General features: G+C 40.4%; 1 protein-coding gene across 3 annotated transcripts in view; it reads right to left on the reverse strand.

Moving 5' to 3' along the window:
* tanc2a (tetratricopeptide repeat, ankyrin repeat and coiled-coil containing 2a) overlaps nucleotides 1–24,368 on the reverse strand; it is a 251,531-nt gene that overhangs the window by 15,327 nt on the left and 211,836 nt on the right. For all 3 annotated transcript variants that reach the window (XM_049476082.1, XM_049476083.1, XM_049476084.1), the window contains 14 exons: nucleotides 18,920–19,045; nucleotides 15,036–15,314; nucleotides 13,091–13,218; nucleotides 9,594–9,825; nucleotides 8,243–8,412; nucleotides 7,850–8,128; nucleotides 6,877–7,208; nucleotides 5,735–5,843; nucleotides 4,671–4,793; nucleotides 2,808–3,044; nucleotides 2,464–2,649; nucleotides 1,805–1,898; nucleotides 880–1,013; nucleotides 121–244 (listed from right to left, as the gene is read on the reverse strand). In XM_049476082.1, the coding sequence (XP_049332039.1) occupies nucleotides 121–244; nucleotides 880–1,013; nucleotides 1,805–1,898; nucleotides 2,464–2,649; nucleotides 2,808–3,044; nucleotides 4,671–4,793; nucleotides 5,735–5,843; nucleotides 6,877–7,208; nucleotides 7,850–8,128; nucleotides 8,243–8,412; nucleotides 9,594–9,825; nucleotides 13,091–13,218; nucleotides 15,036–15,314; nucleotides 18,920–19,045 (2,553 nt within the window). The remainder of the gene's footprint in view (nucleotides 1–120; nucleotides 245–879; nucleotides 1,014–1,804; nucleotides 1,899–2,463; nucleotides 2,650–2,807; nucleotides 3,045–4,670; nucleotides 4,794–5,734; nucleotides 5,844–6,876; nucleotides 7,209–7,849; nucleotides 8,129–8,242; nucleotides 8,413–9,593; nucleotides 9,826–13,090; nucleotides 13,219–15,035; nucleotides 15,315–18,919; nucleotides 19,046–24,368) is intronic.

Consider the following 24,368-nt stretch of genomic DNA (forward strand, 5'->3'; position numbering starts at 1 on the left):
ACAACAATAAAACAAGGTGTGTTTGTGTGTGTGTGTGTGTGTGAGTGAAAGTGTGTGTGTGAGGGTAAGTGTGTGTGTGTGAGTGAATGTGTGTGTGTGTGTGTGTGAGGTCGGACTGACCCTGTGCCAGCAGGAACTCAGCTGTGGCCAGATGACCCTCGGAGGCGGCCACCATGAGAGGAGTCCGGCCCTGTTTATCTGCCATGTTCACATCTGCCCCGTGATTCTGCAGCAGCTCTACAATCTACACACACACACACACACACAATTTACATACACCACAAAAAAAATAACAGCAACAGAACTTGTGTATTAATAAAAAATACTAGTGGTGTCAATCGCTACATAAAAAACAACATAAAAACATTAAAGAATAATCACACTTTTCTTCTCCTTTAGACTAAGTCTATAACAAATAATTTAATTTAAGTAAAAGAATTAGCGTTAGATTGTCAAAATTAAAATTAAATTATATTTTTATTAGTGGTGTCAATCGCTTTAAAAAATATATTACACACAAAAATAATTATTACAACAATATTATGTAATTAAATCATAATTAAAATCATGATTTAATTTTTTTGCTAGTATTTCCCTGTATTATTTGGGAGGGAGAGAGTGAGAGTAGTGTAGTGTGGTTTAGGTGTGGCAGACTAGATCCTTTTCTTGTACTATATTATCATATCTCAGGGTAGTTTATATTTTAAGGCATGTTCTGAGTTACTAAGTTTAACTGAGAGCTTCAATGTAAAGATGTAAAGATGTAAAAAAAAAAAAATGCATAAAAATGACTCATTGTATCATGTGATCGTCTGATCATATAATATATCTGTTAACATAATAATGTTCTGACATTATTTTGGATTTTGTGTCACACACCTGCCAGTGCCCCTGGCGGACGGCGCTAAAGAGAGGCACAATACCACGGCGGTTTGGCTGAGATTCAGCAGCTCCCTGCTCCAACAACAACCTGCACACTTCCAGCTTCCCCCGACCAGCTGCTGCTGTCAGAGCTGAGAGAGAAAGTGTGTGTGTGTGTGTGTGTGTGAGAGAGAGAGAGAGAGAGAGAGAGAGAGTACATAGAGGTAAGAGAAGCCACTACATTACAGTTTGGCCTGTTATTTTCACAGGTATCGTATTTTTCGCACTATAAGGTTGGAATTATATGGCGCACTATCAATAAACAGCTATTTTCTGATCTATTTACATACACAAGGTGCACCGAATTATAAGGTGCATTATTTTAAACTAGTTAAACGAGCGTTGGATGTTAATCTACACAGATTTCTCTCCTAAAAACTGTTTATTTAGGTGAGTTAAGCACTTCCATTCGTCCCACATAGTTTGTATACTCACTTCTGAATGGCTAAAGAGTTTAGCGCTTTAGTTATAAATGGGGTTAGCGTCCAATGCTAATGCTGCTCCAGCAGTGCTAGCTGGGGTTATAATACTCCCCTCTGGATGGCGAAAGAGCTAACTAGCACTTAGCACGGTTAGAAGGTAACGCTAATGATGCTCCAGCAGTGCTCGCCAGGGATAGCAGCAGACTACAGACCGATAATACTAGCACTTAGCGCAGTTAGCAGCTAATGCTAATGCTGCTCCAGTCTTTAGTCTCTGTCCTGGAGAACTAAACTCTAAAACTTAACTATAAAGCTGTACTTCAGCATGTTATATATCACTTGGGGGGCAGGACGAAAAAAAAAGAGTCAAACTTTAAAGCAGGACCAATCAGAATCTCTATTTCAGCCAGGGGTGGGACAACAGAGAGTCAGGCATAGAGGCAGGACCAATCGGGTCTCACCTGTTTCCCCCCAGAGTGTGTCGAAGTTGTTGATCTGTGCACGCTCTTCTTCTTCCTCATCTTTTTCTGGGAGGTCCAGTAGATAAGACGCAATCTGCAAGACACACACACACACACACACACACACACACACACCCACACACAAATGTGAGCATGTGTGTATGTAAGTTGTACTGTAGCCACTGCTATTAGAATGCATATGTGTGTGTGTGTCTTTGTTTACATACAGCTCTGGAACAAAAAATGAAGAGACCACTTCAGTTTCTGAATTAGTTTCTCTGATTTTTGCTACTTATAGGTTTATGTTTGAGTAAAATGAACATTGTTGTTTTATTCTATAAACTACGATCAACATTTCTCTTAAATTCCAAATAAAAATTAATAGAGCTTTCAGACCTCAAATAATGCAAAAAAAGTTTTATTTGGAGGAAAAATCACAGTTTTCATGCATCTTGGCATGTTCTCCTCCACCAGTCTTACACACTGCTTTTGGATAACTTTATGCCTTTACTCTTGGTGCAAAGATTTAAGCCGTTCAGCTTGGTTTGATGGCTTGTGATCATCCATTTTCAATTCAGTGAAATTAAAGGAACTCATCATTTTTAAGTGCTCTCTTATTTTTCCCAGAGCTTTGTGTGTGTGTGTGTGTATGTGTGTACCTCAGTATAGCCCATGCTAGCTGCTGCTATCAGGGCCTGCTGCACTGCATGGCTCTTGCAGAAAGCCGAGGGCTCCTCCTCCTCGGAGCTCCAGTCACACTGCACCAGATACTTCACCACCTCTAGGTGGCCCCGCAGAGCCGCGTGAACCAGAGCACACTGCCCGTTCCGGTCCAGATGGTCAACCTGCATTCAAAACAGGGTTTTACAGAGTTTCTTACGAGATTGGCATCCCTTTTTACATGAAAAGCTAAAAACTTCTGATTTACTTGATGAAACTGGATATGCTGGATAATAATACCAGCTCTCCTCCAGTCATGTGACTGTTGGAGGTCAGGGCTGACCTTGGCTTTCTTGGCGCAGAGGGCGGTGACGATGGGCAGATGGCCGGCAGCAGCAGCGTAGCCCAGCGGAGTGAGACCGCTTTCTGAGGGGCCGTTGACGTCAGCACCGAACTCCAGCAGCAGGGCCACCATCTCCAGGTAACCCAGGTGCGCGTGCACACACAGCACCGGAGCGTTATTCAGGACCTCTGTACGATAGTTCACATTAGCTCCTCCCAAAATCAACAGACGAGAGACCTGCAGAGAGAGAGAGAAACAGATAAGAAAGAGGTAAAGAGAAACATTTTATGATTTTCAGATGGTGTGATGTTTCCTTACAGTATTTGTTGGGAATTATTAGAATCAATTTTTCCCAGTCTTCTAGTAAAATGTTCCCTGGATGATGCATCCAACCCCAAGCTTAACAGTTAGGCAGGTGTTTTCTATACTGAAAATAATTGTGTCTTTCGTGGATGTTTCCTGTTATGTTTATTTGTCAGGAACAGCATTGGTGTCAATTTGATCCGGTACATGTTTAATTTTCAATTAATATCCACAATAATAATTATTTATAATAATAATTATTTTAAAAAATCCAAACAAGCAGTGTGAATATTTTTTTACTAACTAACAGGTAATGGTTCAATCCAGAGACTGTAAAAAAAAAAAATGGACGCCGTGTCGCCGTTCCCATTCATTCAATGAAAATGAAGCCAAAATCTTCCTCCATGTTGCCGATCCTGATACCCGATTCTGCGCAGTAGAGACCAGAGGAGGGAGAAAGACTGTTGAGAGACAGCCTACTCATTTAAATAACCCCGCCCCTGAGGGCTGCCTCGAGGTCACAGGCTGCAGAGCGGAGTGGAGCAAAGCTGACGGTCTGTTATTGGTCCCGCCCATAACCAGCCCTTTTACAATAACCACACCTTTTTTGAATAGAGCTGAATAACGTTTTTAAAAACGAATTCTGTGGGGATATAAAATTTGACGATATAAGCAGAGGAGACACAGTAGCTGCTGCAATTAAATAATGGAGGTAGAATTACAGTATATTAGAAAAAATGTGATTGAAAGTTGTCTGTTTTGCCATTGAAACCTACAGTATGGGAATGGGTGGGGTTACACGGCTTTCTGAAACCGAACAGCAGGGGGCGCCCGACCTGTGGTGGCTTCACTTTTGATGTTTCACTACTGTATTACTTTTGAAAGACCAACATATAAGACATAATATCATAACATCTTTACATAACATTAAAACATAACATTGAATTTAGTTTTAATTTAGTTTTTTTGCAGGGGGTTATATGTTGATTACACTAATTAAGGCAAGCAGAAGACGTTTTATATTGAAAAAAAAAAATACTTTTAACTGTTTTTCCTAGATCTTCAAACTTTTAAACGGGTCAGTTTGACCCATAACATAATATCTAGGATGTTATCAGTCCAAGCACTGGGTGTTAATCTACACAGATTTCTCTCCTGAAAACTGTTTATTTGGGTGAGTGAAGCACTTTAATTTATTTACTATTAAGCTTAGGAGCTGGAGCATTAGCATAAGCAGCTAACAGTTAGCGTTTAGCGGCTAATGCCACCCGACAGCGTTACACTGAGGAACGCTGAGTGTTCCGGTAAGCCAGGGCGATATTAGCTATTAGCGTTTCGTCCCACTTAGCATGTTTTAACATGGTAAATACACAAACTACAGTCCGAAATACTCACCTTTGAATGACAAAAGAGCTAGCGCGTTTAGTGGGTAATGCTAATGCTGCTCCAGCAGTGCTAGCCAGAGTGATTTACTGCTCCTTATAACCTGACTGGTAAAACAATTGCGCTTTATAGTGTGAAAAATACAGGAAGTGATGCAGTAAGTGATGCTTATATTACCTTGATGTTGGGAGTGTAGAGGTTACGCAGAGAAGCGAGAGCAGCAGACAGGCCCTCCGTACTGTAGGACACCCACAGCCCCTGCAGCACCGACGAGGAAACCCCAACCTTCTTACTCAAGCCCTGCGAGACAACAACAACAACAGCAAGCGGTTCCATCAAACAGCCAGGAGCTTCAGAGTGTGACTGTGTGTGTGTGTTGGGTGGATCACTGTGTGTGTCAGTGGCGATTGCTCTAAGACTGCAAGGGAAGCTCAGCTTCCCCTAAAATGTAAAAAAAAAAAAGTGATTAAATATATACTGTTGTGTGTACATGTTACTGATTAAATATGCACTACAATGCGCTGAACTTTAGTTCAGAATCAGCTTCTTATCACTGGTAACGCCGCGGCTTTCCTCTCACTCACTCCCGCAGCTTCACAGCGCTGCTTTAAACAGTGCACAGACTTCAACAGCGGAGCAAAGCGCGCGGCGAAACGAGACGAGTCATTGGATAAATGCTGGGCTTTGTCCCGCCCATCGGACGCTCAGCGTCTCTGGGGGTCTATGGAGCAGTGGGCTGGCCTCGGCCGGCCCGGACGCTCAGCTTCTGCATGATGATTGGATGATCTGTCTGAGGCGGAGTCCCTTTTTGATTGACAGCGAAATGAGCGAATCAGCGATCTTTTAGTGTAAAAATCTGTGAAGGGAGAATTCTCATTCTGTTCTGAGCTGAACCGGAGACTTTCCTAATCCTTATAGCGGCATTTTCTTTATTAAAAACGACTAGCAACAAATCAAGCTTCTATTTCTGGTGCTTTTCTGTAGCTGCTTGTGTTTGGAGACTGACTTCTGTTACTCTTTCTGACTTCTATCACTCTTTTCTATCACAGTGTCTGTCCAGCGGGTGCTGCTGAGCCCCTCACAAAGCACTCACAGACGGACACACTTCACACTAGCCTAAAAAAAAAAATGTCAGGGAGAGTAGAATTTACGTATAAATAAAACTACATATGTTAAGATGTAGGCCGAAATTGAGCTTCCCCTCCTTGAAAGACCAGCATCCGCCACTGGTGTGTGTATACCTTGAAGATGTGTGCTTTGAGGATGTGGTGGCCCAGCTCGATGGTCTGCTGCCGGTTCAGCTTGCCCTCCTGCCGCGAGAACCAGAAGGCCAGCAGTGTGTGGCCACTCCTACAGAAGAAAAGACACAAACATGTCTCAGGCTCAGGGATTCCTTGTACATATTTTTCTTTTTTATTTATCTTATAAAGAACCTGAGATTGGGAGATACAGAGAACCTCTGCCATCATACCCATGTGGTCCTAAAATGAGAAGTAAATGGGCTAGATGGGTTTTAGACGGACATGGGCTTTGAATGGGACTAGTGGGACTCATCATTACAGCCCACAATCCATAATTCCTGGCATTTGCTTATTTAGGAGTATTATATCCTGTAAGATTTTCCAGGAAAGCAGTGCACTGAAGAAGAACCATCACTGATCATCAGTAAATTTTACATTTCATTTGTAAATCAAGGGTCCAGAGTCTGGAGGAAGAGTGGAGAGACACACAGTCCAAACTGCTTGAGGTCTAGTGTGAAGTTTCCACCAATCAGTGATGCTTTGGAGAGACATGTCTGTCATCTGCTGGTGTTGATCCACTGTGTTTTATTATCAAGTCAGTATAAAGTCAGTGCAGTTTCATTTTCCCGCAAAATCTTACAGCACTTCATGCTTCCCTCTGCATCTGACAACTTTTATAGAGATCTGGCTTTCATTTTCCAGCAGGACTGGACACTGCCCACACACACTGCCAAAAGCACCAATTGGTCTTATACAATATTCACATTTTTTGAGACACTGATTTTTGGGTTTTCATTGGCTGTAAGACATAATCATCAACAATAAAATAAATAAACACTTACAATAAATAACTCTGTGTGTATTACAACTATATAATAAATGAGTTTTACATTTTGAACTGAATAACAAAAATAAAGTTACTTTTCAATATACTTTTCAATAACATTTTTGAGTTGCACCTGTATAAAGAATATTGCAGAATCACAGTATCGTAATATTTTCGTAACGGGGCCCAGTATGGATTTTGGAACATTTGAACCACTGTACAAAATTCGCGCTAGGCACCGTTACGCCACCCATACAGGCCTTATATGGGCATACAGTTTATTTTCTGGGAGCTTTAAACCAGAGAAAACACAAACCTGGGGTCACAGAGGAACTTGGTTTTCTCTCCGTCCTCCCTCCAGATCAGCCACTCCCTGAAGGACGGATGCACGAACATGCGGGTTCCATCCCGTCTCTTCACCAGGAATGGAGAGAGGTGGTCTGCGCGCTGCTGGAAGTCTTCCCAATCGAGCGCAGGGCCCCACACGGCCCCGGCGTTCACCGCCTCGTACGCCTGCTCGTCCGTCAGTGGGTGGAGCGAGGCCACGGCCACGTTCAGCAGAGGCAGCGCCCGCTCGAACGACGACTGCGTAGGGAAGCGCATGTTCAGCTGCAGCAGGTACACCTCCGCCAGGCTCACCGGCACCACCTGATGCAAATATAGAAGAACACATGAGCCCCTGCACGTTCTACTCTGATATAATTAACATATACAGGGGTTGGACAATGAAACTGAAACACCTGGTTTTAGACCACAATAATGTATTGTCCAATCGGACAGTTCTGGTGGAAACAGGAGAGTTGAGGTGCACATTGAATTCTGACGTGATTTGGGCATCTGTGGTTTTATGTTTTTTTGGATACAATCCGGGTTAGCACCCGAACATCCCTTTCAGACAGCTTCCTCTTACAGCGTCCACAGTTAATCCTGTTGGATGTGGTTGGTTCTTCTTGGTGGTGACATGCTGACATTACCCTGGATATCGTGGCTCTTGATGCATCACAAAGACTTGCTGTCTTGGTCCCAGATGCTCCAGCAAGATGTGCACCAACAATTTGTCCTCTTTTGAACTCTGGTATGTCACCCATAATGTTGTGTGCATTGCAATATTTTAAGCAGAACTGTGCTCTTACCCTGCTTTTTGAACCTTCATGGTGCAATGTGCAGTTAATGAAGATTGAACACCAGGCTGCTCCAATTTAGCCATGATGAAACCTCCCACACTAAAGTTACAGGTGTTTCAGTTTCATTGTCCAACTGCTGTAAATTAGCCATGCTAATCTAACAACCTTATAGCTGGAGCTCTTGAGCACCAGGTAGCCCTTCTCGATGAGGTCCAGTGTGAGCTTCAGGTAGAGGTAGGAGCCACGGCTCAGGCCCTTCAGGTGGGCGCTGAGCTTTCCAAAGGCGGCGTTGTCCAGCTTCCCGTTCAGAGCCACGTTGTTCTGGATCTCCTGGCTGGAGTGCAGCCGGTGCAGGATGTAGCCCTGCAGGTCCGAGTCGATGGCGTCACTTTCATCCAGGCGGTCCAGAGAGATCCGGTGGAACGGCAACGGACGTGTCACATCCTGAGATGTGAGAGAAAAGTGAGAAAGAGCTACGCAAGCTATTATGTATTTAATAAAGAAACAGGGTCTACAAACTATGACTTTAAGAGCCAATGAGACTCAGGAAAGACTGACCTGTAGAGACGTCCTGACCGTCACCACCAGCTTGAGCCAGGGAGGGAATCGCTCCATAGTTTTACACAGAAACGAGACAATGGTGTCCCCGTAATCCGGCTTATGGAACTCTGCCTCATTCAGTCCATCAATCAAAATGATCAGATCCTCATCACACGCCACCTTCCTCTCTGTAAAACACACATACACACATATATATATATATATATCAACATATTTACACATCACCATGCCATGCAGAAGGTGTGATCACGCTCCGCCCATATGGATCACCTACACACATTAGGCTCATGAAAAACTATCATAATAATATTAATATTAACTGAACAGAATGTTTGTATCAAATCCTAAATATAAAAAATAGAGTTTACAGACCCGTCCCAAATCAATCTGTGATGACGTAAAAAAAAAATAGGGCAAGAGACCTACAGGGCTCTTGATTTTAAACAGGCACGCTTTTTCCGACACAGTTATCTTTGCTGTCTACACCCAAAACGTGGTGTTCGATAAGCGAAGATGAAAGTTCTATAGCTTTTATATTTTATGGAAGGAAAAAAAGGATATATACTACAGATATCACACAGTTTCTTGTCTAGAGCTAAATTATGTACACCATTGCAACAGTTTCAAAATTCTCTGCAGAACAGATATTTTGTTAAGGAGACAAGCAAAGAAATATTTTAATATACAGAGAGCACTTCAGTTTCTGAATCAGTTTCTCTGATTCTGCTATTTATAAATATATGTTTGAGTAAAATAAACATTATTGTTTTTTATTCTATAAACTACAGACAACATTTCTCCCAAATTCTAAATAAAAATATTGTCATTTAGAGCATTTATTTGCAGAAAATAAGAAATGGCTGAAATAACAAAACATTTTTTAGAGCTTTTAAACCTCAAATAATGCACATGGTGCTCCTGCGTGGCTAGGATTGTTAGGATTGGGCGGCTGACTGTTGACTGTTGTCAGGGTTTTAATCAGTCAGTGATGCACCTGTATTTCCCGCCGCCGAGATAGAAACACGCCAGACATTTATCTGAACACACCTTAGTTCCACTACGGCCGTCAGTGTAGATGTATTAATAAAATCTGATGCTATTGTAACGATGCGGATGCGAGGCGTGAAAACAGACTGTTGATGGGGTGTAAGATAGCAACGAGCATCGTGACGTGCCTTGTGCAGGGTGTATAATGAGGTGTACGATGTTCATATTTGTAGACACATGCACACTTGTCTTGCACACAACATGCACACTTGTCTTTTTTCAGTACCCTTGTATCTGTGCTTAGGGCACCAGAATGGCTAGCGATGCCGCTGATTAAGTGTGAGTGTGTAAATGAGTGTACCTCGGTGTAGTAGGTGAAGAGGCTCCAGCAGTCCTCTGCGGAAGGCCGTCATTGGCTCCTGGACGCAGGAGCGCAGGCTGAGCAGGCTCTGCAGGTGGGGCTGTCGTAGCAGCAGTTCTCGGTAGGCCTGCATCTGAGGAGCTCGGCACAGCAGAGCCGCGATGTTGTGTACAAACTCCGGCACGAGGCATGTGTATGCGTTATCTGCCTGACAGTAATGATACGCCACCACCTGCACACAAAAACAGAGAGAGAAAAAAATATATATATATATATATATACACATATTTAACACAACTATATTATATAGGTACAAAAGTTTCCAGGTACCCCTTCAGCTAATTTAAGGCACCAGCAGATGACAGACATGTCTCTCCAAACCATCACTGATTGGTGGAAACTTCACACTAGACCTAAAACAGTTTGGACTGTGTGTCTCTCCACTCTTCCTCCAGACTCTGCTCCCTTGATTTACAAATGAAATGCAAAATAATTTACTGATGATCAGTGATGGTTTGGAGAGACATGTCTGTCATCTGCTGGTGTTGATCCACTGTGTTTTATTATCAAGTCTAAAGTCAGTGCAGTTTCGTTTTCCCGCAAAATCTCACAGCACTTCATGCTTCCCTCTGCATCTGACAACTTTTATGAAGATGCGGATTTCATTTTCCAGCAGGATTTGGCACACTGCCCACACTTCCTTAAGTTCCAATTGGTCTTATATAATATTCTAATTTTCTGATACACTGATTTTTGGGTTTTTATTGTGTGTAAGCCATGATAATCATCAACAATAAAAATATAAAAAAAATAAACGCTTACAATTGATCACTCTTTGTGTAATACATCTATATAATATAGGAGTTTATTAACTAATTTTTAACTGAATTACTGAAATAAAGTAACTTTTCAATGATATTCTCAATTTTTGAGATGCACTCATATATAATATACGTATATCATTACTTACTAACTATTACACACTAATAGAAGAAACAGAGCTCAAACACATGGTTATATTTCAGAGTGGAGGTAACAGGTCTATCTCAGCAGGGCAGTAATAATGGGTACAAACATCACTAATTGTATTTATGGCCTTTTTGCAAGGGTTTGGAAGCTTCTGCTGGCTGAATCTCTATCATAATGGAGTGTGTTATACATGTCTCTCACAGTGTGTGTGTGTGTGTGTGTGTGTGTGTGTGTGAGAGAGAGAGAGAGAGAGAGAAATGTCAGAATTAAGTATGCACAGCTCTGAGGGTATCTAATGGCTGAGCCAAGAGGCTCCACAGCCATAAATATTTGATAAGGAAACAGAGCTGCAATAAAGCTTTCTGCTTCAAAGAGCCCAACGAGAGAAAGAGAAACTATCACACACCAGAGTGTAACTGCCTCTCTCACACACACAGAGAAAAAGATAATCCTGTAAATAAATGATCTTCTAGAGTTGTATTATAATCTGTTTTATTTCCTGTTTGAAATTCCCACACCTACAGCTCTGTAAAAAAAAATAAGAGACCACCTAAAAATGATGAGTTTCCTTGATTTTACCAAATTGAAAACCTCTGGAATATAATCAAGAGAAAGATGGATGATCACAAACCAACAAACCAAACTGAACTGCTTAAATTTTTGTACCAGGAGTGCAGGCATAAAGTTATCCAAAAGCAGTGTGTAAGACTGGTGGAGGAGAACATGATGCCAAGATGCATGAAAAAAAAAAAACTGTGATTAAAAACCATCAGGGTTATCCCACCAAATATTGATTATTTATTCTGAACTCTTAAAACTTTATGAATATAAACTTGTTTTCTCTGCATTATTTGAGGTCTGAAAGCTGAAAGTTCTGCATCTTTTTTTTGTTATTTCAGACATTTCTCATTTTCTGCAAATAAATGCTCTAAATGACAATGTTTTTGTTTGGAATTTGGGATAAACGTTGTCTGTAGTTTATAGAATAAAACAACAATGCTCATTCTACTCAAATATATACCTATAAACAGCAAAATCAGAGAAACTGATTCAGAAACTGAAGTGGTCTTTTTTTTTTTTTCCCAGAGCTGTATATATGTTGTAAGGTGCAATCTTGTGAGTGAGGCTGAAGGTGTCTTTCGCCAGTCAGAGGTGAGTATTATCGGCCTGTAGAATGCTATTAACCCCGGCTAGCACTGCTGGAGCAGCATTAGCATTACCCACTAACCGTGCTAAGCGCTAGCTCTTTCGCCTTTCAGAGGTGAGTATTATCGGCCTGTAGAAAAAAAAAATATTTCTTACCTTAAAAGTTTATTTCCTGAATGTATGAATGAGGATTTTGCGATAAGAGTGTCTGTTTTTTTATTTTATTTTATTTTTAAGAAGTTTTAGGTGGAAGTAGTTCCTCTGTGGAATTAAGCTGTCAGACTCTCATTAGCTGATCATGTGACCTTCAGTACTTTGAGCGTTTCCATTGGTTGTTTTGTAATCATGTGTGTTTTAAAAGCTGAAATGTTATTAACTTTTGTCTTTTAACCCTGTTGAAGGCCTGAGTGCTGAAACGCGTTGGTTATTTTTGTATCTCTAATGAATCGGAAATTGTGCTAACAAGTGCTAGCGACCTGCTGAACTATAAGAACTATAAAACATGGTGACACCCCTGTTCTTTACTAGTGTTGCATAATGTGCCTTATGATCCGGTGCGCCTTACAGTACGAAAAATACGTTATTTGGCTTTATTTTAAGAGTCAAACACCTTTTGGTTAGGCAAATCCAGATTTAGTAGGATGATTTAAACTTGAGAAGGTGTTGAATAGAGCTCGGAGACTCCAGAGAACACAGCTCAGTACTGGGGGGGCTTTATATACCCCTCTAGCCTAGGCATACTTTCTACAAAACGTCCCACTTGATGAGCAATGTTTTCTTCTTACGGAGATCGTAAAATCTGTGTGTGCACCTGAACATCTGCATCTGTTACACCAGTTGCTGCACCTTAATTATGCCCACCTGACTACCAGTAGAAAGTGTGTCTGTAAAGATTCAGACAGATATTGTACTCAAAGCAAATGCACATGATGTTTAATAGGCCTGTAATGTAAAGTGGGTACCACTTTAAAATAAGACTACATTTATAAAGGGTTTATAAATGGTTAATTACAATTAGTTTATTAATGGTTACTAATTAGGTTGTAAATGCCTTAAAAATAATTAATAATCAGTTATAACACATATATGTAAAAGGGCAACAGTATAAATGGCTGTGGGTTCACTAATTGCCAAACAACAGGTCATTGTTGCCCTTTCTACGTATGTGTTATAACTGATTATTAATGATTTTTAAGGCATTTACAACCTAATTAGTAACCATTAATAAACTAATTGTAAAACATTTATAAATCCTTTATAAAGGTAGTCTTATTTTAAAGTGGTACCGTAAAGTGCATTAAGCCTGTTAAGTGTTTCTACACTCGTCTGTAACCAGTAAAGTGTGTGTGTGTGAGCATGTGCATGATAATGAGGGTTCTTACTTGAGAGGCCAGTCTCCTGATCACCTCCTCCTGACGTCTCCTCATCTCCGGAGTGCCGGGGCAACTGCTGCCCCCCATCAGCGTACCGTGAGCTGACTGTGGCTGAGTGTGTGGGAGAGTGTCAGAATCTGAGAAACACACACAGAGAAAGAAAGAGAGAGAGTTTATATAACGGGGTTTGAACAGGATTTTTGAAGTTCTGCTGAACAATAACTAGTTTTGATTCCATAAAAAAACATGTATTACTGTGAAAAAGCTTTTAAAGGCTTACAGTGTACTCATACTAGCCTATTGTTGCCTTATCTTCCCTGTTTGAGCACTTTTTCACCTAAAGCCCAAAGATTCATTGGACTGGGTTGGTTTAGTTGGATTTTAGCTGGATTTGATCAGGGTAAGCATTTATAGTGGGATTGTTATCTTTGTCCAAGCACAGAACTGTAATTTGATATCACTGATTACAACACTGTAAAAATCTTCTTTTGCGAGCAGCACAATTACCAGAACGTTACTGAAAAAATTATCTGACATTTATCTTTTATCTCACAGTACCATATTTTTCGCACTATAAGACACACTTAACATCAGTCAGGTATTAAGGTTTTCAGTGAAGTTTCTCCAGCACTAAGGCTGGCTGCAGCAGTATTACCATTAGCTGCTAACCAAATCTAAGCTTACTGTAAATAAACGGAAGTGCTTTGTTCAACCAAATTAACAGTTTTCTGTGTAGACTAACATCCAGCACTCGTTTGATTTTGAAAGAAATGTTTTTTTGTTTTTTTTTAATAAGAATTACAGTTTATTTAGGCGCTTTCTCCAGCTTCTCTATTAGAAAACATAAGGAAATTAGGAAACATGGCGACAGCCTTGCTCACTTCAATGTAGGCATCCTAACCCTGCGTTCACACTGGAAAGCGACAAAGCGACAGGCGACCATTCATTTCCTATGGCAGGGCGCGATTTGTCGCCGCGACACGCGAGAGGCGACAAAGCGACAGAGCGACAGAGCGACAAGCGACACGGAGATGAATTTTTCTCAACTCCATGCAAATGAGTTATGACGCGGTGAAGCGACATTCTAACCCGATTGGCTCCTAGCTTTTCTTTGGACCAATCACAAACAAGGCGGTTCGACGTCCTCTGAATTTCTAGTTTCTTTCCCGGTTCTTTCTGTTGAACGGGGTGGACCCACATCAGTCTGTGGGAACGGCTGCGTTTCCAGCGCAGTTAAATCACAGAAACGCACAAGAGTCCAGCAAGTTTGGGAGTTATAGCTGGAGAATAAAGTGGCCAAGCGATTCCTTTTTTGTGCCTTTTTTCTTGTCGGAGGCTGGACCATGATAAACGCGGGCGTTGAGCTTGACACGCCCACAAGCGACAAACGCTGGGCGACACAAGCGACTCGTCGCGTTCCAGTGTGAACGCAGGGTTACTAGTGTCACTTAAAATGGGCCTTATAATCCGATGCATCTCATAGTCCGAAAAATGCGGTAATTATTCAAATATTCAAAGTACTGTAATTTGTGACCAAGTGTTATCAACTCTTCTTTAGAGAATTAGAGAGGGAGAACAGAGAAGTAATAAAGAAGAAGAAAGGTAAGTAATGTGGGGAGAGAGCGCCATTTACACACTCACAGAAAGAGCATGGCCTATTGTTTACGCTCAGACTCCGGCTGCTGATGCCAAGCAGTATAATAATAATAATAGCATCACCTTAATCCACTGGACTTTTTAAAGACCCTCAAGGAAATCTTTTCTTTTGATATAAAATTTATTTACACATCAAGGTTCTACAAACTTTTTAAATGATTTAATCTTGTATTTTACTTAAACCACTCTGTGCAATCCTGTGTGTAAACTCTAAATTACGGAATATTTGATATTTTCTCACATTAAAATGATAATAACTCTTCAAATAACACAAACACACACACACAGTTACACTCACGTTTTGGTGAAGAATGCGGGCTGTCCGAGGCGATCTGCCTAATGCGGTTGCCATGGCAGCTGAGCGCCACCAGGCGGGAGATGATGGCCGTCTTGCCGAAACCCACGTTGCCCGCGATGATGACGCCGCGGTTGGTCGGGTCGCTGCCCCGGAGATGGAGGTCCACCTCCTGAAAGAGCCATTCACGCCCTGTGAATACGGTCTCGCTCGTCAGGCTGGGCACCTCAAACAGCAGGGGCTTCAGGGCAATGTCCGGCGGACGGTACGGGGCGAAGCGCACTGCATTGTGGGAAACGTAGGAAAAAAACAACCGCACTCAGATTTGGGTATCTGTATACAGCATACAATCCATAACCACAGATAATCAAGGATATCTGTATCATTACTACAAATATCACTTAAACAGTAACACTGAAATATGAGCACTTATTGTAAAATGTGGATAAATAAAAAAAATCAGATTTTTACCTGTAGTGTGAACAAAGCAAAGGATTCAAATGGTTTTCTATTTGTTGTCATCAAATATATAATACAGATTTATTACACTATAGAGATCTGGAGTGTTGCTTTAATCAGTAAAGTTCTTCTTCAAACAGTCAAACATTGTTTTTTTTATTACTATGCTTTTTGTAACGTATGCTAATGATCTTTGTTTTGATTGGCTGTCTTGTGGCTGTCTTGTGGCTCATTTAAATACCACTATGGGTTAAAAAATACTCCTAGTGCACTATAGGCTCCTGTGGCTTGGCCTAAGCTTTTGTTTTTTTCAATGCTATTTTTCCCTTTATAATACTTTTACTTTTATACTTAAAAAAGTGAGAAAATTTACTTTTTCCTAAAACGAGCCCTTTAAAAATGTTACAGTAGTATTTAATACAAAAATATATTTCATTCAAAGTCCGTCCAGTACAGCACCCTCCGTAATTATTGGCACCCCTGGTTAAGAAGTGTTCTTTGGCTTCTATTATATATATATATATTTTTTTTTTGTTGTTGTTGTTATAAAATAGGACAACAATGCAAAAAAGAGAAAAATTAAGCTTTAATTCAAGAGCCTTTTATATGGTGGGAAAAAAAATACCCCTTGAGCAGATTTGGCCACATGTTTAGGATCATTGTCTTGTTGGAAGACCCAGTGACACAACCCATCTTCAGCTTTTTTTTTCCCATTCACTTGAGTTGAAGGTTGCTTTTTTTATTTTTTTAAGTGAGATTATGCTTATGCAATAAAAACACATTTATTTTAAGGCTTTTTTAGGCTATTTGTAACATATTTTAACTAGGGGTGCCAATAATTATGGAGGATGCTATACAAAAAGTATACTATGCAAAAGTATTCATACCCCTTGAACTTTTCCATATTTTTCACATTACAACCACAAACAAATATATTTAAACTGGAATTTAATGTGAAAGACCAACACAAAGTGGTGTACAGTTGTGAAGTGGAAAGAAAATGATGCACGATTCAAAACACTTTTTACAAATAAAAAAAACTAAAACAGTGTGGCGTGCAAAAGTATTCAGCCCCCTGAGTCAATACCTTGTGGAACCACCTTTTTTAATGCAATTACAGCTGCAAGTCTTATAGGGTATGTCTCCACCAGCTACAGCACTACAGATGCTGATTTTTAGTTTGGTGGTTTAACAATATTAAAGCACATAAATGAAACAGGTGTAAAATAACAGTGTATCAGTATCTTTTCCTCACCAGTAGAGGGAGGTAAAGTCTACAGGAAGTGAGATGAAAGCGTGAGGCTTACGCAAGCCCGCGCTGCAGTGTGAAATGTCACGGATCAGCGGCTCTGAGAGGCGTCTCTAAGCCTGCGAGTGTTCGATTCAGAGGGAAACAAAATCCAGCCTGAAATAGTGGAAATAACCCACACATCCCTCACCTAGTCTCTGTCATCGCTACAGATAACGGCTCGGGAGGAGCTTTATTCTTTCATTCTTTATACAGCTGCTCTCCTTCTTCCTTCCTCTGCTGTTTACTGCATATATCTGATTTTAAATGAATGAAACGGTCAGTGGGGCTGCAGATACGAGGTTCCTGAACTGGAATTATTATTAATATTATCATTATTATCATTATTATCATGGTTATTATTCACCTTACAGCCTTAACCCTTTCAGATCCTGCATCCATTACAATGGACATCATGTATTTCCTTTATTTTTAAATGTTTTGTTGCACATAACAATATTAACACTACTTGAGAGCTGTTCTCCATTAGAATAGACCATAAACCAGCCAATGAACAAGTTTATAAAGCAATGAAACAGTAACTTCCCATTGAAAAACTTGTACTTAACTTTTTTTATTTTATTTAAATTGACCTTTTTATTTCATAAATCATCCCTGCACTGGAAAAACAGTAGTACTAGAGCCATTAAGGCAAAGTAAGAGCTAAATTGTACTAATTTAATGGGATTTAGAACACCTTTTAATGAATGCTTATTATTTAATCTGTTTAGATATGATTTATGAAATAAAAAGGTCAATTTATAATATAAAAAAATATTTCATACAGACTTCCAAAATGCAATGGAAATATACATTAAAAAAACGATTTAATATTTTGGTTAATTGGATTTATTTGCTATACATAGATTTTATAGTAGAGTCTTCTTTTCCTTTTTTTTTTTTTTTTTTTTTTTTACATCACTGGATTCTACATTCAAGTCTGAAAGAGTTAATATTCATTACGATAATCCTCCTCCTCATCATATGCATGCCATTAAACCGTTGTATGAAATGTTCCATTAATCCCTGGATTAATCCACATAATGCATACTTAACATTCATTACTGTAATCCTCTGCGTTCTCCAGCACGTCATCAAACAGCTTGAATATTCATAAGCATAAGCATAAGCAGGGCCTCCTCACCGCAGCAGTAATCAACACCATCTTCATCACGCTTAATTCTAATTAGACTGGGGGGAGGGGAGGTCTAGATTAGTATAATCTGGAGGAAATATCTCCACTGACTCCATTAAAGCCACAGATCAGTCCTGTAACAAAAGGGAATCAATGTGTGCAAAGGTACATTTGATTTATTAATAAGCCGAAAACTCAAGCAGAAGCAAACATGAGATAATAAAGTAACCAAGTATATGTAAAAATATACAGGGGTTGTACAATGAAACTGAAACACCTGGTTTTAGACCACAATGATTTATTGTGGTGACGGACAGTTCTGGTGGGAACAGGAGAGTTGAGGTGCACATTGAATTCTGCCGTGATTTGATCAGCCGTGGTTTTATGTTTTTTGGATACAATCCGGGTTAGCACCCGAACATCCCTTTCAGACAGCTTCCTCTTACAGCGTCCACAGTTAATCCTGTTGGATGTGTTTCGTCCTTCTTGGTGGTATGCTGACATTACCCTGGATACTGTGGCTCTTGATACATCACAAAGACTTGCTGTCTTGGTCACAGATGCTCCAGCAAGACGTGTAGCAACGATTTATCCTCTTTTGAACTCTGGTATGTCCCCCATTGCAATATTTAGAGCAGAACTGTGCTCTTACCCTGCTAATTGAACTTCCACACTCTTAACGCTCTTACTGGTGCAATAATGTGCAATTAATGAAGATTGGCCACCAGGCTGCTCTAGTTTAGCCATGAAACCTCCCACACTATGTGACAGGTGACAGGTGTTTCAGTTTCATTGTCCAACCCCTGTATATACGTGTATTAACTTCATGAACAGACAATTTTATTGCTGTGTTTTTTTCTTCTTCTAAGTATTGTTTTGGTATCGAGAATCATGATACTACAGTTGGTATCGGTATCGAAGTCGAAATTCTAGTATCGTGACAACCCTAGACTGGAGGTAAGCAATCATTGTGGAACAAAGACACACACACACACACACACACACCTCTCAGGTCCTGCCCAACACGTCCCGCCCCCGAGTTCTGGCGGGGCATTCGCAGTGAGGTCCGCAGCGGGGCCTGTCTCTGTTCATCCAGATACGCCAGATCCTCCAGGTGAGCAGAACTGGTGGCTGAGAGAGAGAAAGAGAAAGAGAGAGAGAGAGAGAGAGAAAACAAGAGAGAGATTGAGGTGTTAAGTTATTAGTTATCAGACGCATTATTAAAAAACATAATGCATTTTTTTTTAAACTGTATGCAAGTTTTACAGAGCCTCAAAATGTTCTATCAAGTTACAGTGGAATGAAAAAGTTTGGTATAATAAAGTTTTCCTTTATAAATCATTGGCTGTTCGGATCAGCAATTTCAGTTAAAGCTGATATCCATAACTTTTAGGATTTGGGGGATTTAGTGCCCTCTCTGGTGAGAATGGGTAATTGCACCGAGCATGCGGGAGAATCATTTTAAACTGGGCGGGTGTGATGCGGTCTTCTTTCAGAGCGGATGAATCTGATTCCAGGTTATGTTCAGACAGACAGAGAGAGAGAGAGAGAGCTTTGGTTTTCCTATGAGTGAATGAGCTACTGAGCTCTGAGTTTCCTCTTCTGAAGTCTCCATTGCTCCGCCAGCCTTTTGCATTCAGTAAAACTGAGCCGGCCAGAAGAACTCTCACGAAAAGCGACCCGACAGCCCAGTTTTTAGAATTAATGAATATTAGGTTTAGTAGAAATGGCTGTTCCAGCACACTGGTACCATTAAACACAATATTTTATCTCTTTTTCTTAACTCAGAAATGCTTCTGCTCTTTCAGTTTAGAAAAAAAAAATAATACAGACTGCCATTTTAAATATATATATATATATATATATATATATATATAGCAGAGATGAACACATTGATATCTGAGAAGTAAAATAAAGAAGTTTATAGGATTTACATAAAGTGTGCAATAATTCTTTAAAGAAAATTAAGCAGGTGAATAAATTTGGGCACGCTTGTCGTTTATTGATTGATCTGAAAAAAAAAACAAATTTGTTTAGTAAGCTTACTGATCCTTGACCTACATACAGAGGTGAATCCAGTTATGAGAAAGGGTTAATGTGGCCAATTGCCACATTAGAAAAAGTTGTTCTCCTTTTTGCATCTTCCCTGAAGAATGGCATCATGGGAGCCACCAGTCAGCAAGGGTGCCCAAATTTATGCACCTGCCTAATTTTGTTTGAAGAATTATTGCGCACTTTCTGTAAATCCTATAAATTTCATTTCCCTTCTCAAATATCTCTGAGTTCATCTGCTATATGATATATTTAACTGCAATTGCTGCTCCGAACAACCAATGATTTATAAAAGAAAATCATAAAAATGATCCGTTTTTAATTATCAGGGTGGCCAATATACTATAGATAACGCCAAAGCAAGGTCTCCCATTGGCTGGGACTTTAATGGTACAACTAAAGACTCTACCAAATCACTGATAGAGGAATCAACCAATCATATTTAATCTAAAAAAAAACATCACTTTGCGACTTGTATGTTCAGGTGTACTGCTAACTTCTACTTCATGCTAACACACTACTAGAACTCTAAACTTTAAATGGCTAGAAGTAATTATCATTATCACACCAGATACAGTTTTATAGTTTTAAGTTTTACACTTTTCTGTTTTTTTTTTTCTGATTTTCTGTTCAGATTCAGTTTTCTGTGTCTCAATACAGGTTTTTTTGATAATAGGCTTCTTATACAGTCACACAGATGATTAATGCTGTTTTTGGAACCGATTTGGTTGTATTTTAGTTCATTTCAGGCTCAAAAACTCAGCACAGATCTCACAGCTCACAATATATCAGGTTTATCTTGTGCAACATTTCTTCTTTTTCCTAATATGGCAATAATTTGAATAATTTTGGCTTCACATTTAGCATTAACCTCCTGAGACCCGAATTTTGGCTTGATGTTCGTTTTAATTAATTTTAGCTATTTGGGATTAGTAGGATCTAACAAGTACAAAACTGAATCTGTGTACAGGAAGTAATTTTTGCTTACATGGGGACAGTAGTTAAAAGTTAGATTTAGGGATCAGAAGGACCCAATTAGTCCAAAAACAAAATTTTAGCTTCAAATGCAAAAACTGGATGAGATTTTTTTACATGGCCTGTGTTTCTGTTTGGACTGGCTGTGGAAACTGTCGATTGGGATTCCCGCTATCTTGTTTTCAACGTGCGTGATGTTGTCATGTGACCACTGGATGGTACGAGCGGTGTCTCTAAATGACGCCAAATGGTCAACATTTAAAAAAATTCAGAATCAGAGAAACATATATGTAATGTCCACATATGAGGACACTGGGTCTCAAGAGGTTAAGAACTAAACGGTAAGGTTCTTTAAGCTCTGTAGGTCCGAAAATACACTTCCCAACACTTCTAAAGCTTTGCTACCCTCTTATAGACACCCAGACCCCGAGAACCGTCAGAACACACACACACACACACACACATACACACACACACATCTAAAAACACAGGATTTAGCAGGTTTCTAACTGTGTTCGGTGTAGCGTAGCATTTTCCCTACCGTCCTGAATACAGCAGCGACCACTGAGGATTAAGAGATAGTGAGGATGAGGAGTAAGTGATGAAGGTGAAGGCAGAATATAGCAGAATGCAGTGCCTCTAAACAGCTGAGCTAAGTGTGTGTGTGTGTGTGTGTGTGTGAGTATGCTGGTCAAGGCACTGACCAACACAACACAGTATCCCTTCCTTCCTCTCCGGAAAGCACACGCAAGCTTTTGTGTCTATGTGTGTGTATTTATGAGTGTGTGTGTGTGTATGTGTGGTTGTGCATTTATGAGTGTGTGTTTGTGTGAGAAAGAGAGAAAGAGTATGTGTGGCGCTCCTTCCCCTCTGTGAATGTGAGGAAGAGGTGACGATACACACACACACACACACACACACGCGCACACACACACGCGCGCGCACACGTGCGGAGACAGAGTGGGGTGTGTCAGCAGCAGCAGCAGCAGCAGCAGCTCCGTCTGAGCGGAGTGTGTGTATTCACTGCAGTTCATTTCACAGGAACACAAGCATGAAGCTGACAGCAGGAATCAAATCACTCCTCCTCTTCCTCCTCCTTCATCCCTGCAGCATCACTCTCGCTGCACTGCTCCCACACATAACACAAACACACACTCACACACACACACACACACTCATAAACACACACACACATTCATGAACAACAATAGTGCACATATCACATCCTAATAATAGAGCTGAGCAGTATATTGCTAGCTTCTGCAATACTGATGGGTAGGGGAGGTTTAACACAGCTCTTTTGTTTGATTTATGCGAACAGCTTCACAATCCACCAAAATCCCTTGTACATTACATTCAGTTAATCAGCCTAAACAACCCTGAGGAAACCCTTGTTTTTGAGTTGTGATGGTTTTAGCATGGTGGTCAACCTGACCAAGCTACACTACCAATATGATCAATCTGATCAAGCTAGAAAACCAGTATGATCAATCTGACCAAGCTAGACAACCAGTATAACCAAACTGACCAAGCTAGACAATCAGACTAATCAAGCTAGAAAACCAGTATGATCAATCTGACAAAGCTAGACAACCAGTATTATCAACCTGACCAAGGTAGACAACCAGGCTGATCAAGCTAGAAAACCAGTATGATCAATCTGACCAAGCTAGACAACCAGCTTTATTAACTTGACCAAGCTACACAACCAGTATGACCATTTTGATCAAGTTAGACAACCAGTATAACCAAACTGACCAAGCTAGACTACCAGAACGACCAACTTATCCAAGCTTTACAACCAGTATGACCAACCTGACCAAGCTAGACAACAACTATGATCAATCTGACCAAGCTAGACAACCAGTATGATCAATCTGACCAAGCTAGACAATCAGTATGATGAACCTGACCAAGCTAGACAACCAGTTTGACCTATCAGACAAAGCTAGACAACCTATATGATCAACCTGACTGATCAGGCTAGTCAACCAGTATGCCCAACCTGATCAAACTAGACAACCAGCATAACCAACCTGATCAGGCTATACAACCAGTATGTACCAATTTGACCAAGCCAGACAACCAGTATGTCCATCCTGACCAAGCTAGGCAACCAGCATGTCCATCCTGACCAAGCTAGACAACCAGTATATCCATCCTGACCAAGCTAGACAAGCAGTATATCCATCCTGACCAAGCTAGACAAGCAGTATATCCATCCTGACCAAGCTAGACAACCAGTATATCCATCCTGACCAAGCTAGACAACCAGTATATCCATCCTGACCAAGCTAGGCAACCAGTATGAACCAATTTGATCAAGCCAGACAACCAGCACAACTAACCCGATGAAGCAAGATAACCAGTATGACCAACCTGTCCAAGCTTACACAACAAATATGATCAACCTGACCAAGCTAGACAACCAGTATAGATATGAAATAACAAAAAAAGTTCCAGAGCTTTTAGACTTTAAATAATGTACAGAAAACAAGTTCATATTCATGAAGTTTGAAGAGTTTAGAAATCATTATTTGGTGGAATAATCCTCGTTTTTAATCACAGTTTTTTTTTTATGCTTCTTGGCATCATGTTCTCCTCCACCAGTCTTACACACTGCTTTTGGATAACTTTATGCCTTTACTCCTGGTGCAAAAATTCAAACAGTTCAGTTTGGTTTGATGGCTTGTGATCATCCATCTTCCTCTTGATTATAGTTTTTCCAGAGTTTTTTTAATTTGGTAAAATCAGAGAAACTCATCATTTTTAAGTTGTATCTTATATGTTTCCAGAAATGTGTCTAACATCGAGATTTCCACATCAGTTAGTGTCCACAAACTTTTGGACATGCACTATTTCTCTCTCTTTCTCTTTCTCTCTGCAGTGCAGTGCTCATGGCGTCACCTTGTCGTTGAATTTATGACTTGTCCGCTGCATCACAGGGCCCTTGGTCCCCATGGCGGAGCTTGTCCAGGAGGCCCTGCTGCACATTATAGCCTGGGCTCTTGGCTGAGGGCCAGCCCTGTATGTCCTCACAAGGTTGAGAGCTTTTATGAGGTGAGGTGCAGCTCAGAGGGCGGGGTTTAGTTGGTTTGATGGTTATGCTCATGATATGTTTCTAAAGTGGTCTGAACTGTGAAGATCTGATACATCTGTGAACTTGTTTACCCGCTGCTTTACCATGTGCTTCATGCTATAAGGTCTGCATCTGGATTCACTCCGACTGGATTTTGGATTCTGCACTTATCAATAATAAAAAAAAAAAACTCAGCATACAGCTGTGTCTCAGGCAGATAGAGTGGAATGAAAAGGTTTGGTTGTCTTTTATAAATCATTGGTTGTTCGGATCAGCAATTTCAGGTAAAAGTATCATATAACAGACGAATACAGTGATATTTGATAAGTGAAATGAAGAGTAATACTT

This window comes from Astyanax mexicanus, chromosome 3, assembly GCF_023375975.1.
Source record: "Astyanax mexicanus isolate ESR-SI-001 chromosome 3, AstMex3_surface, whole genome shotgun sequence".
NCBI lineage: Eukaryota > Metazoa > Chordata > Actinopteri > Characiformes > Acestrorhamphidae > Astyanax > Astyanax mexicanus.